Source organism: Paroedura picta, chromosome 1, assembly GCF_049243985.1.
Source record: "Paroedura picta isolate Pp20150507F chromosome 1, Ppicta_v3.0, whole genome shotgun sequence".
NCBI lineage: Eukaryota > Metazoa > Chordata > Lepidosauria > Squamata > Gekkonidae > Paroedura > Paroedura picta.
Genome location: NC_135369.1, coordinates 141,147,181 through 141,161,325, shown reverse-complemented (window position 1 = coordinate 141,161,325; position 14,145 = coordinate 141,147,181). Strand labels below are relative to the sequence as shown.

General features: G+C 42.0%; 1 protein-coding gene across 1 annotated transcript in view; it reads right to left on the bottom strand.

The window, feature by feature from the left end:
• The window catches only part of IMPG1 (interphotoreceptor matrix proteoglycan 1), a 111,167-nt gene that overhangs the window by 78,956 nt on the left and 18,066 nt on the right, over nucleotides 1-14,145 (bottom strand). Inside the window, exon 2 of the mRNA XM_077313660.1 lies at nucleotides 3,679-3,912. Coding sequence (XP_077169775.1) covers nucleotides 3,679-3,912 — 234 coding nt within the window. The remainder of the gene's footprint in view (nucleotides 1-3,678; nucleotides 3,913-14,145) is intronic.

Genomic DNA, 14,145 nt, shown 5'->3' with positions numbered 1-14,145 from the left:
CTCAATGGCTCAGTGGCTCTTCTGAGCACTGTTCCCCAATCTTGCACTTGCTGCATGCCTCTCTGAGGTTCAGATCTCCTGCCAGGGATGGAAGTTGATATGGCTGCCTGATGGTAACTGGAGATGGTGGCACCTGGAGGTCTCCCAAAACTACAACTGTTTTCTGTTCACCACATAAATCCTAACCCTGATTCCCTCAGTTCCCTAGGTTGGATCAGCATTTTCCAATATGCATTCAAGTGACTAGGTGGGACAGTCAGAGAGAGAAAAAACAAAGGAAGAAAAAGGGGCTGCCTATATTACCATGGGTATCAGGCTAAAACCCACTGAATCTTGCTGGATTCCATTACCACTCTACTCCGGTCCTAAAATTTACAACATAGTCCAATGTCAACATCCAATATTTCAGATTGCTGTGAGTAGGGCCTTTGCAAAATGTAACAGTCATGGCACTATAATGATTACCAGAATTTAGTCACCACAATTTCCCATGATTCAAAGCTTATTTGAACTGTACTCTGAGTAATAAAATTTTATGGCACACAAATTGTTAGTTTTCAAAATATCAATGGGCTCAGTTTTTTTTCAGTGACGTTATCTGTACTGTAGATGAAACGGTCAGGAAATCCCTGGATGTGTCTGCCACATCATCCTGTTAATTATGTTAAGTCATTCCCATTTCACCAGTTCTCACACGGATAGCAGTATCGAATCATGGTAATTTATGTGTTGAAAATCACTCACAACAGATAGAACTTTCGAATAGGCAAAACACTCTTCTTGTCACGCCAGGGGGCTTTAGAACATTCAAGACACCAAAAGGGAGGGAGGGAGGGAGAAGGTAAAGGGCCACTGACCAGGAGTGGAAGAATGGAGGGTCTATCATGGAAGCAGTGTCACTATTGGGGCAGAGAGCAAAGAGTGCGTGGCCTCCTGCCCCCCCCCATTCTCCCCACCTTGGCAGGCTGGTGGCGGAGCATTTAAAGGAGCCAGGGCTGCTCATGCTATAGCTGTAACGTGGGTAGCCCTGCCACATTGAAATGCTCCCCTTTCATCTTGGCCGGCTGGTGTGTAAACAGTGTGTTTAAAGGGACAGGGATCACCTGCCTTACAGCAGATGCTGATAGCTCCCAGGCTTGTCAGTATCAACTCTAAATTAGCCACCTTCGCTGCCTAGCCAGGTTGGGGGTGGAGCATTTAAAGGGACCAGCAGGGCTACCTGCCTTACAGCATAGCCTGCCTAGAGCCCATTGTATTTTTCTGCAATGGGCTTTACACAATAAATACACAATAATTAAATAATCATAAAATGGCTTAAAGTACTATAGAACCAGAATCAAAATTAGTAGTATATCAACAGCAAAATATTAGTTCACAAAATTTAAGGTCAATAAGATAAAAAACAATATAGACTGCACACTGCTGTGAAAACAGGTCAAGAAAGAACCATCAAAGACCTACACAACTAAAATTGTTTTTAACTGGTGCCTAAAGATCAGTATACTAGGCACCAAATGAACTTTTGAGTGGTGAATGTACCATCACTGTGACAAATGTACCATCACTAAAAAAAGACAATCCTTCATTGAGCCTCCATCCATAGCAAAAGTTGACATCCTAATGGTACAGGGCCTAGTCTGCACACACAGGATAATGCACTTTCAATGTGCTTTGGCAGCTGGATTTTCCTGTGCGGAGCAGGAAAATCTACTTCGAAAGTGCATTGAAAGTGCATTATCTGTTGTGTGCAGACTAGGTCCAGGAGAACAGTACAAATGAAAGCTTTGAGTATTCTCCTTGTTTGTCAAGTTGAGACTTAAAGGCAGGCATCAGCACTTTGTACTGTGTGTGAAAACAACCTGGAAGCCATATGACTGGATGGTAAATGATGTACAGGAAAGTGTGCATTTGCCTTTTATTTCTCTCCAGAACGGTGATCTCTACACAGGGGGGAATCCCTGCTTTGGCACACTTGCTTTGGGGGGTTTAATAAAGTGGGAGAATCCCCCCATCCCCCCACCTGAAACTTGTACAGCACTGTTTGTGGATTTGCTGTGTGTGCCCACTTCCCCTGAAACTCCCCCCATGCATGCAACCCCCCCCCTCAAACTTGCAGAGTTGGCATTTGACAATTCGCTGGCTCTCCCCACCCAAAACTTTCCATTGATGGAGAAATGGACATAAATGATGGCAGCGGGTGGTGTCTGGGGCAAATTCACCAATGTGAATTTCAAGGGGAGGGGGTCATGCCCATGAGGTGCAGCACTTACTCTGCTTTTTGGACAAAACTCCACTATAGTGTTTTGGCCAAAAGCCAATGCATCACCCCTGACAAGCTGAATTCATTTCTGTGTGATGTCAGCACACTGAGGAGGTCCCGGCCATGCTCCCAAATTTCCTGTCACCAGCCTACTTCCACCTGGCAACCCTATCACAACATGGCAGAGATTCCAACCACCATGCTGCCCTTTACATGCTGATTTCCCATGGAATCAATGCTTCGGGTTAGGGTTAAAACTCTGTTTTGGTCTTGGATTACAATACAGCACAGTTTGCTATTCTGAATAAGTGGAAACAAGTTTCTTACACCCAGTTGAAACCTTATGGTGCACCTAAAAGTCATTCATTTATTCTCCACACAGTGAGCTCTTTTGGGCAGTGCAGTTTAAAGGAGACCCAAAAGAGTCTCAGCTGAGATGCCTCTCAGCTGTTTTTATGGTTTTGCTTCTGCTTTTTTCCCCCTCTGTTTTTTTCAGTTCTGGTATATTGGATTCCCCCGAATTCAGGATATTTGAATTTTGGGATCTGGGTCTTTTTGGGAATCCCATATTTTTGGGAGGTCCAATCAACCTGGATGGAAAAATATCAAGAAAAAAATTGCACCTCCCTAGTCGCTGCCCCACAGGAGCAACAAATAAGCAATGCAATTAAGCCAATAAGGGTAATTGAAAGTGATGGTTCTCAGCCTTTTGTATCTTAACACCCACTAATTACTCTGTCAAAAAAAACACACAAGAAAACAAAACTGGAATCCCACCATAATAGAGAGAGGAGGCCCCAGTTTTTCTGAAAGCATTTATATGTCTATAGGGATAACTTTTAGCATGAGGTGATAATGATGAAGAGCTATGTTGCCTCATGATTGTGCTGGTGTCATTCACAACATGTCTAACGAAGAACAGTCACCAATTGAAGGCAGGAAGGCCGAGTGCCGAAGGGTCTGATGATGACCAGAATGCTCAGGTAGGATTGTCACACTTGAGAGATGTTATTATCTGGGACAGACTGGGAAATAGCCTAGCATCAAGACAAATTAAGTGGTCAGTGTGGAGCTATGAAATGGCACTGGGACTACGCTCTGTTTGCCTCAGACCAGTGGCCTTTCCCCAGTAAGTCAAAAGATCATTTTGCTCCAGGGAGCTAGATTTGAAAGGCAATAACTTCCCTTAAGATGACTGCTGAGCTGGCTGAAGAGGAATTTGAATCTATTTCCCCACATCTATCTGCACACTCTATAAACTGCTAATACTGCCTTCCCTAAATGGCATCCGTTTGCTTCAGGCATCAGTTTGCCTCAGGAAACTGATACCAAACTGCAGACAATTAACAAGAAGTTAGAGTTGCCTGAAACAAACATAAAAGGAAATGTATATAAGAAAAACAGAAACAATCTCTCACCTCTTAGCCTATAATAAGCTTGGTGGCTTGCTAAAATTTGCTTCACTGATTCTTGAGGGCAAACCTTCACGCCAGTTGATAAAAAAGACGACCTCTTTGTTCGGTGTTTAGCCATGTCGAATATCCTTCGAATGGTCGAAACCCTAGATCGCTTTGTTGTCCTTTCTGACTTCTCTGATCCTGGAGCATCTGCAAGTTGTTTGGTTTCACCACGATTAATTTTATTAGGGATTTCTGAAAGAGAAACACGAATATCAATAGAATGCAATACAGAGAGAGGTGTGGATGGCGTATCTTTGGTGTGATAATTAAATTGACTTCAAAATGTCAATGGCATGTCAATATGTCAACACACTATCACTCTTGTTCATCAAAAGTTGGTTAGAGTCTATTGACATTCTAATTTTTGTAGCTTGATTTATATCTCTTTCTGCCAACTGAATGTAACACTTCGTGAACTTGACAATGTGGATCTGGCTTGTGAAAGTTTCACTGTCCTTGTTTGTTTTTGGAACCTTTGGATTTCCATGGGGGAACAAGTGTTTTAATTTTCTTGAGTATAATGAATGAGCATCCAGGGATATAAATTTATTTTAGATACTATTTGTTGTTGTTTATCAAAATTAAAAAGGTGATTTGAAATGAGCTTTTAAGACAATTCCAAAACACTTATGTAGATTTTATTTTTTTTTAATGTACAAGCACTCTGGAGAACAAAAAACGGGAAATAGAATTTTTAAAAGGTTTGCTTAAAGAACTCCTTTGAAAAAGAAAAAGGACAGTTTGTACATAATTGAAAAAATTTCTGAGGCAGAAAATATTTGTCCAAGGGGCCAATGTAATATGTATAGCTTAGCTACTGATGAATGGGTTGCAGACAGCAGCTGCATTTGGAAAGGTTTATATTGACTAAGGAAAAGAGGAAAGAAATCAAATATTCTTCCGGAGACAAAGCTTACAAGAAAATAAGTGTGTCAGGAAAATTAACAGCTAAATATTTAACAGTGCATGACAAGTTTCAAATGCAACAGGAATGATTTAAGCCTGAGATTTCCCCCCCTATGAAATGAGCAAAGCGATAAATATTAATTATTATGTCAGTGGTTGTTAGGCAGATGAAAAGAGAAAATAAGAGGTGAAAATGCTTCATCTCAGCAATTTGGAACTGAATGAATCAAACCTGAGTGCTGAAAGAAAAGGGAAGGAGGCGGCACTTCCACTGAAATATCACAAGACTTGTAGCTATTGCACGAATTCTTAATTAACTTCCTAGTGAATGTTCTTTATCAAGTACAAAAGTCATAATTGCTTGTTACTTTATGTAACAAGGCTTGCAGTGGCACCCTAAGCAAAATCGCCTCCTTCTAAGTCTATTGACTTCAATGGGTTTAGAAGATGGACTTCTGAACAGGATTGCACTGTTAATTTTACACATTTTGTGGTTGTTATGTGCGAAGTCGTGTCCGACCCATCGCGACCCCATGGACAATGATCCTCCAGGCCTTCCTGTCCTCTACCAATTTTCCACATAGTGTAAGAACAACTGCCCTTGTATGAAGAGAACAAAACACCTGATTCTGTTCAGCATTATTGTTGCATGTTCATAAATGGAATACTTGATATGGCTGATAAGGCCATCTGGACCCATGTCACAGTAACATCGAGACTAGAGGACTATAATGCATGGTACAGAATGCTGGAAGTGGGGAGTTATATGGAACATGCATGTTTGGTGTAGTGGTTAGGAGTGCGGACTTCTAATCTGCGCTCCCTCACATCCAACCAGCTGGGTGGCCTTGGGCTCGCCACGGCACTGATAAAACTGTTCTGACCGAGCAGTGATATTAGGGCTCTCTTAGCCTCACCTACCTTGCAGGGTGTCTGTTGTGGGGAGAGGAAAGGGAAGGCGACTGTAAGCTGCTTTGAGACTCCTTCAGGGTATAGAAAAGGGGCATATAAGAACCAACTCTTCTTCTTCTTCTTTTTTGCATTTATACCCCACCCTTCCCAGGAGCTCATAATTACTCCAATTCTGCAAGTACTCTACTGGCTATCCAACAGTGACTTGGTTAAATGTAACATTGGCCTTAGAACCTGAAATGGAATTTAATTAGGAACCAACTGAGCTGTTGAAGTACAGGCTGGATGTGGGATCTCCGTGGTGTATTGGAGAGAATCCTGGCTGCAGAGTTCTGAACCAATTGCAGTTTCTGGGTCAAGGATAAGGGTAGGCCTGCGAGTTGCAAAAGTCCAGTCTAGAGGTGACCATTGCATAGATCACTGTGGCTAGATGTTCTGGTGCCAAGTAGGGTGCTAGTAGCTTGGCTTGGCATAGATGGTAGAAGGCCTGCCACACTAGAAGAAGTAGAAGTAGAAGAGAAGGTTCTTATATGCCACTTTTCTCTACACAAAGGAGGCTCAAAGCAGCTTATAGTCACCTTCCCTTTCCTCTCCCCACAACAGACACCCTGTGAGGTGGGTGAGGCTGAGAGAGCCCTGATGTCACTGCTTGGTCAGAACTGTTTTATCAGCGCCATGGCGAGCCCAAGGTCACCAAGCTGGCTGCATATGGGGGAGTGCAGAATCAAACCCAGCATGCCAGATTAGAAGTCCGCACTCCTAACCACTACACCAAACTGGCTCTCCTCTCGTGACCTGTGCCTCCATTTGGTCACTGCTTCCAGGCATCTGGTTTTTGGGAGGGGGGGGGGGAAATCAGGACAGTCATACATCAGGAGGAAGAGCTGGGTGTCATCTGGCAACCAATATCTATGTCTCCTCCCCCCACCCACCCCATATACTTCACCATTAACTATTCACTCATTTTAGCCGGATCTTTTGCAAACACCAACTTACAAATGGCCAAAATCAACCACTTCCCATACATATGCTTTCTCTGTTATGACTCCCACCTTATGGAATAGCCTACCTGAGAAGGTCAGGAAGGCTCCAACTCTCCCAGCTTTCTGTCAACTATGCAAAACTGAATTATCCAAGAAAGCTTTCGCTTCCACAGAGACAGTAGATACTGTTGTTTTTTTTAAATACTTGAATAAATTATTAGGGACTGTAGCTATTGTTTATACCTAGCTGAAACAGACCCAACCGTGTAATTAATGTGTCATGTTAGTATTTATGCTTTGCTTCAGTTCAGTTTATAAACTTCTGCTGGGTTGGTTCTACAACCCTAACCCTATTGCCTTTTTATTGACTATTCCATCTAGTTAATTGTATTGATTCTCTGTAATCTGCCTTGAGTCCCAATGAGAAAAGGTGGACTATAAATAATGTAAATAAAATAAATCAATTAAAAAATATCTTAACATAGCCTGCAGGTTATAGTGAACTGCTAAGACTTAATTTCCCAAATGAAAACAGAAAGTTGCAAAGCAGTTTTGTCATATCTGTTAATCTGCTTCTGGTCAGTAGAAATGGAGCTGTCACTAATCTGCTATAGGTTTAAAAGGAACAATCTACTATAGCATGCATAGGAAAGAAAGTAAATTTTCCATAAATAACAATGGAAGTTGTAGGAATCTGCAAATTCAGGACTGGGAATTGGCTGTAGTGAACTAGTTCATATGTGAACCAAGAAAAGTATTTCTACCCAAAGCAGAGGCATGAGTTGAAAGGACTAAAACCTGGTTTACCGATTATTTACTGAATTGGTTTAACTATGCTATAATAATTGTGTTTGTTCTTTTTTTATGCACAGCAGTCTTTTGTAGCCTGCTTATAGCCTACTAACAGGTATTTGTAGCTGAATGGGAAGAGGATTCAGTGTAATTCCTGTTATCAAGAGACAGTGGCAGAAGTAGTTAAAATGTCACCTCAGCATCAAGTTGCCACATGTTTGCTTAGTTAGTGGCCCACTATAAATGCATGTATGTCAATGACACTTTTTGATGTGGAATATATCTTCTGGTATGGATGTGATATCCACAGTCCTGCCCCAGTGAGCATGCCAGAAGTGGCCAGGGCAGCTTCAGGGTGGCGGCTGGCTAGGGCAGTATGAGCCATTGTGGGAGGAGGCTGGGCCACCACCACACTGCCAAAGGAGGCCTGTGCAGTTGTGGGGCAGCCTGATCTGGAATTCAATTGGGAGCCTGCTGCGCTACTCTCATGACCTCCCCTCCCCACAGAGAGGGAGGCATCGAGGATCACACCCAGGTTTCTGGTGGAGTGGGCTACTGCTTTACACACTCCATCCAAGTTGGGTAAGTGTACTTCCTCATTTGGCCCCTTCCTACCCAGCCATAGCATCTCCATCTTTGAAGGGTTGAGCTTCAGATGACTCTGCTTGAGCCACATCCTCACTGCTTCCAGGCATCTCGCTAAGAGTTCTGGGGGGGGGGGATATCAGGGTGGTCATCCATTCGGAGGAAGAACTGGGTGTCATCTGCATATTGGTGGCTACCCAGCCCAAATCTCCACATAAGCTGAGCAAGAGGGCACATGAAGATGTTATATAAAATAGGAGAGAGGACTGCGCCCTGTGAGACTCCACATGTCAGGTGATGGTGGTTGGATACTCTCGTATTACTACCCTTTGTCCATGACCCCAGAGGAAAGAGATCAGCCATTTTAGAGCTGCCCCCCGTATCCAGGCATCGGAGCTTATGATCTACTGTGTCAAATGCTGCAGACAGATCTAATAGTACAAGCAGTACTGACCTGCCTCAGTCCAGCTGGGGCAGAGGTCATCTGTCAGGGTGACTTGCACTGTTTCCACCACATGGGCAGGCTGGAAACCTGACTGAAATGGATCAAGGGCTGAAGTTTCCTCCAGGAATGTTGATATTTGGTCCTCAGCAGCCCTTTCAGCCAACTTCCCTAGAAATGCTAAATGCAAGGTGGGGCAGTAGGCTCCTGTGGGTCCAGGGATGGTTTGTTGAGCTACAGGCATACCACAGTCTTTTAAAAACCCTCTGGGAATTTTCCTGTTGAAAGGAAGAGGTTGATTATTTCCCAGAGGGGATCACCAATTCTTATGTCTATTGTTTTTAAGAGCCATGATGGACATGGGTCCAGTGGGCAAGATGTTGGCCTCGTTACGTTTAGCATCTTGTCCACTTCAGCTAATGAGAGTCGTCTGAAGTAACTCAGTGTTCTCTTCAAGGATGTCCAAAGGCCTCTAGTTCTCTTTCTGTGTTCAAAGTTGTAAGGAAGCTGCAACAGAGTCAAGTTTTTTCTGCGAAATGACTTGCAAATGCCTCACAGCTAATATCCAAATGGCTAATGTTTTGGCGCTCTTCATCGAGGGCGGTGAGGGATTGGACTACCCCGAATAACAGTGCTCAGCATGAGTGTGCAGATGCGAAACATGTCGAGTAAAAGTTGTGTTTCACTGACTTCACCGCCATCTCATAGGCTGTTATCAGCCAGATGGCCACCCGCTTGGTTACGCCCCACCCAAGGCCAACACATTCAATTTCCGGGATTGTTGGTGCAGGAAGAGTCCTAAAGAAAATCTTGTCACAGATCAGGATTGCCACTCCCCCTCCCTGCCCCATGGTCTGTAACTTATGGTGGACAGAGAGCCCAGCAGGGTCTAGCCAGGGCGACTGTTTTGTCATCCTTGGTTCAGGTTTCCATTATGCACAAATTTTGAATTAACAATTCAAGTGGATTAATCCTTGTACTCGAGCACTATGTTGTAGGCAATGGGAGGAGGAAAGAGGAGGGTGTAAATCAAAAGAGAAGTTGACCAACTAGCAGACTATACAGATTTTGCCACAAAGAAAGACTGCACTAATAAGCTTCTAGGCACAGTCATTGTGCCTGTCATTATGCCTGTCATCATGGAGGGCAGTGGTGCTAAAAGTTTTTTCCAATATCTTCTGCAGACCTTCTCAGACAGCCAAATACTTCCTTCTACCCACTCTACAAATGAATATTTAAATTGTCTATAAAATCTTAATCTGTTTTTCTATCTACAAGTAATATTTCTCAGTAAGAAGGGTGACACTTGTTAAATTTCAAATAGAGTGGGGGAATGAAACCAGAGATTAAAATGCATTTAATTTGCCTATAAAAAGTGAGATGGATCCAGCCATTCTCCAAGGTGTCTTGCTTTAGCCAAGGGAGCAGTCCTCCAATTTAAGATGGGAAATCAGGCTCACATCTGGCTTGGTTTCATCTCCATTTTCCTGCACACCTGCTATTTCTTCCAAAGTGTGCTTCTCCCAGGAAAAAGTCCTACAGAAAGCCAACCGGCAAGCAGAAAGTGCACAGAGGAAGCCCTGTTGCCACTCTAAAAGTTTTTGCATTGGTAATGAAAGTAATTAAGTAAACTAAGGAATCAGTGTGCTTCTTGTGGCAATCCACTGAACAAGCAAAGCATAGAATGAAAACAGTAACTGTATGTAGCAACAACAGCAAACAACATCATTAAAGTAGTTAATGAACCAAAAAGAATACACCTAAAATTGTGCTATTATGACTTAATTTCCTATTCTGATGGATGAAAATATATGGAAAATTTCATTTGTCTCATTAGCAACTAGCAAATGATAATGATGAGTCACAGCATTATTCTTCTAAGGAGGTCAGGGTAGCATACGTGATCCCTCCTCTATGCTGCTCAGGGCTGCATCTCTGACAGCATCTTGTTTCAAACCAATCAGCTGATTGTAAAGCAGTGTTTGGAGACAAAGTCTACTCCTGTTGTTGCCTCCCAACTCTTGTATTTTAACATTTAGTAACTGTGGTTAAAAGTGATGGATGAGTCTATTCCCCATGAATTGGACAAACCCACTTATGAAGCAAACTATACTAGGGGCCATCCTCTAGCAATTAATTCCACAAGTGAGCTAATTGCCCAAAGGGGCAAATCTAAAATAATTTTGGATAAAACTTCATAACAGCCCTGGGACCAAGGGCAGAGCCTAGCAGTCCATGTGACACAGAAGTGTCAGGAGCCCATTAGTGGCAGGAATTCTGGGGTTGGAGCTTCTTCTGTGTAGAATCAAAATCATATTTTATCCCACTCTCTCTGCATATAGAGTTTAGGGCAGCATACATGGTTGTCACTTCTATCAGGATATTTCACAACAATCACATAAGGCAGGTTAGTTCTCAGACAAAGGGGAAACATAATGCCTCAGTCAGGATTTATCACTAAGCCTCCCACCTTCTATTCCAGTACTATAATCACTTCATCACACTGGCTGTCAAATATTTGGTATAAGAGACCAAAGCCCTCCCCCCCTCCAGCAGATGATCCAGTGGGAGAATTCCTAGTAGTTTCAGTATCTGATTCTTCTCCTCCCTTGCCTGTCAACTTCACAAAATTGCCTTATTTCCACTTTATTAACACCCTGAATAATTGCATAAAACTCCATTGTATCTCTACAACAATCTTGTGAATTAGATAAGGCTGAAAGATAGTGAGAGTCAATGCGATGCTGTGATTATAGTGGCAAGCTAAGATCAGAAAACTTGGGTTTAGAATCTGGTATGAAACTTGCATGATGACCTTGAGCCAGGCTTTCCTTCTCAGCCTAATATATCATCTCCTTGGAAATGCCACTGTGAACTCCTTGAAGGAAGAGTAGGATAAAGATGAGAACTAGAGACTGGCCCAGCTCTGACCTTTATAGCAAAGTGGACTTCTGAACCTACTTCTCCCCAGTCCAATACAACAGTGGTCCATTATTAAAAATCCAGTATTTTGTACCCTAATTGCCTCAAGTTTATTGCTGGGTAATCATCTTTCCCCTACTAAAACTCTCCCTGATCATTAGCCTCCAGCAGCATATCTATGTAGCAATTATATACCTTTAACATTTTTACCTAAGACCAAAACCAACAAAACATGAAGACATTTTAAATACATGCCATCACATAACCTCTAAAATATGCTTGACATGGTTCTATAGCTGCTCAATAATAGTGTGTCCATTATCACGATTTATGACATGAAAATTACTCATTCTCCTATACATACTCCCTTTCATTCCTTCTGTATGCAATTAAAGTGACTCATCTTATAATTCTACAACCTACAACTTTTGACAGATGAATGTGGATAACACACTCAAGTTAAATGAAGAGGAGTTCTATAGCTGAACATTGGTAAACCATTTCCTGTTATATTTGGTCATAGAAGATCCATAAGCTAAGTGGGTTTTTTTAATTAATTTTTTTGTTAGTACCAGACTAAAAATGCATTAGGCTGAACCTGCATTGAGTAGGGTGCTGGATTAGATTACCTGAATGGCCCTTTCCAAATCTATGATTCTATGGTAGTTAGAATGTCGGACTAGTATGAAAAAACCCAACTCTACCATGGATGTCCTTTGGCCAGTCACACTCTCTCAGACTAACCTACCTCATAGGAAAAAATGGAGGAAACGGGAATTATATGATCTACTTTGGTCCCTACTGGGGAGAAAGACAGAATAAATAAATAAACACAATATCCTAACAAATAATTTTAAGGTTACAATCCTGTGCTCACTCTTAGGAGCACACTACAGAACAATGGAACTGGCAATTTACTCTCAAATCATTGTCTCCATCATGTGACCAAAACGGTTTAGTTTGAAGACTTGGAAGGGGTCTGTAAAAACGTGGGGTCTGTAAAAATTGTGGCAGTTTCCCTAGAAGTGATGTCGTATCTCACAAGCGGTGCTTCTCCATGTTCCCACATGGTCTGCTGCTGGGCACCAGTCATCACCCAACAACCCTAGTTCAAGATTATGCAGAATGATTACAGGATCCAGAGGACTGAACATGACTAAAAGGTTGTAAAAATAGAAGAAAAGTCATGCCTCCATCCACCTGTTTATACAGATAATGACCAGTGATATCTCTGTTCTAAAACCAGGCTGGAAAATGGATTGAAAAAGGTCAAGGGCAAATATTTCATCCAGGAAATCCTGGAGTTTCTCTCTATTAGATGATACAGTTTGTAGGTTAGGAGCTGGCTTATTATTCATTGGATCATTTACTGGCATAGAAGATTTTTCCAGCAAACGTGTAATAACTGTTTCCTTAAAAGATTTTGGGAAGTAGCCCACAGTATGAACTAACCCAATTCAATGGTACAGTTTATTTCTCCATATATGATTTAGCCAAGATGGGCAGAGATCTAATTTGGAGGAACTCTCATAATTCTGTCAACATCCATCAGGGAGACCAAGCTAAAGCTAACCATATAAATGTGTCCAGAAGGTGTTTCCAATATTTATACTGTCTGATCTGGACTACCAATAAAGTCTAAATCAGATTGGATGAGAGAGATTATATCTGCAAAGAATCTAACAAAAAACACTACAAGTAATGCCAGATTTCAGCTCAAACAAATGCTGCCCTGGCATTCTCAAGTTACCATCAATTTAAGTAAATGAACTGGACATAATTTTGCTGATACAATGGCAAAAGAAAATAAAATTCTTCTCCACTATCATGGCTACCTCACACTTTTCAATGAACTGTTTCAATATAACCCAGAGTTTTCGTCCAGTAGTGTTTCAATTGACTTGCTTTTTAGTTCTTTCAGGTAATTGATAAACCAAGAAGTCAGGCTCCTTTCCAAGGAAGAAGATGCCTAGGAGCAACATCTAATCTAAGTCTTCCATAACTTTCAACTTGCTATTAAAATCTCAGTTTAGTTGCTGACCAGGTTCTCAATGCAAACAGTCTGGAAAACTATGAATCTGTAAGTCTCCAAGTGTTGGTCAACTTAATGGGGCACATAGATAGAAGTAGGTAGGCTCTCCCGAACCTTCAACAGGTGATTCTGTCGGTGGCAAAGATATCTTTATCATGTATGTCACATCACCAGAAACCTATTCAGTATACAAAACAGATCTAGCACATGACATTCCTCCTCAGAACAACCTGGGCTAGCCCTATGGTTGCCATAGCATCTCTGAATCCTAAGTTTGACTAGACAATCACCTTTAAGACTGATAATAGTTTAAGATGCTTTCAGATGGCTAGATCATGAGGCATGGAGTTTTAAAAAGCATACATTTATATCTGTTGTTGTTGGAAAGTAGGTAGGTGATAGTGCAGCTTATTACCATCTCCCTCTCCCTACCAAGAAAAACATCCTCACAGCTCTGCGTAGGTCCCCCAAAGAGTGTTGCGTTCGGCAAATTCCAACAAGCTAGTAGTCCCTGGCCCCAAGAAGTATGTTGGGCCTCAACCAGGACCTCCACGTGGTGGAATGAGCTCCTGGAGGAGATCAGGACTCTGTCTTAACTGATCCAGTTCTGCACATCTGCAAGACAGAGCTCTTCCACCAAGCATTTGGTTGGGGCCAGTGCTCCCAATAACATTAAATGGCCGTCCCCCAGACAACCCCTCCCATGGAGAAAGTCCTTTGACAGGTCCATTGGAAAACTGCTGAGATGTTGAGATTTTAATATTCTGATTTTTTAAAAGGTTTTAAGACCCATGTTTTATTGATGTGAATAAATTACATTATTATTATTACTAATAATAATAGTAATAATA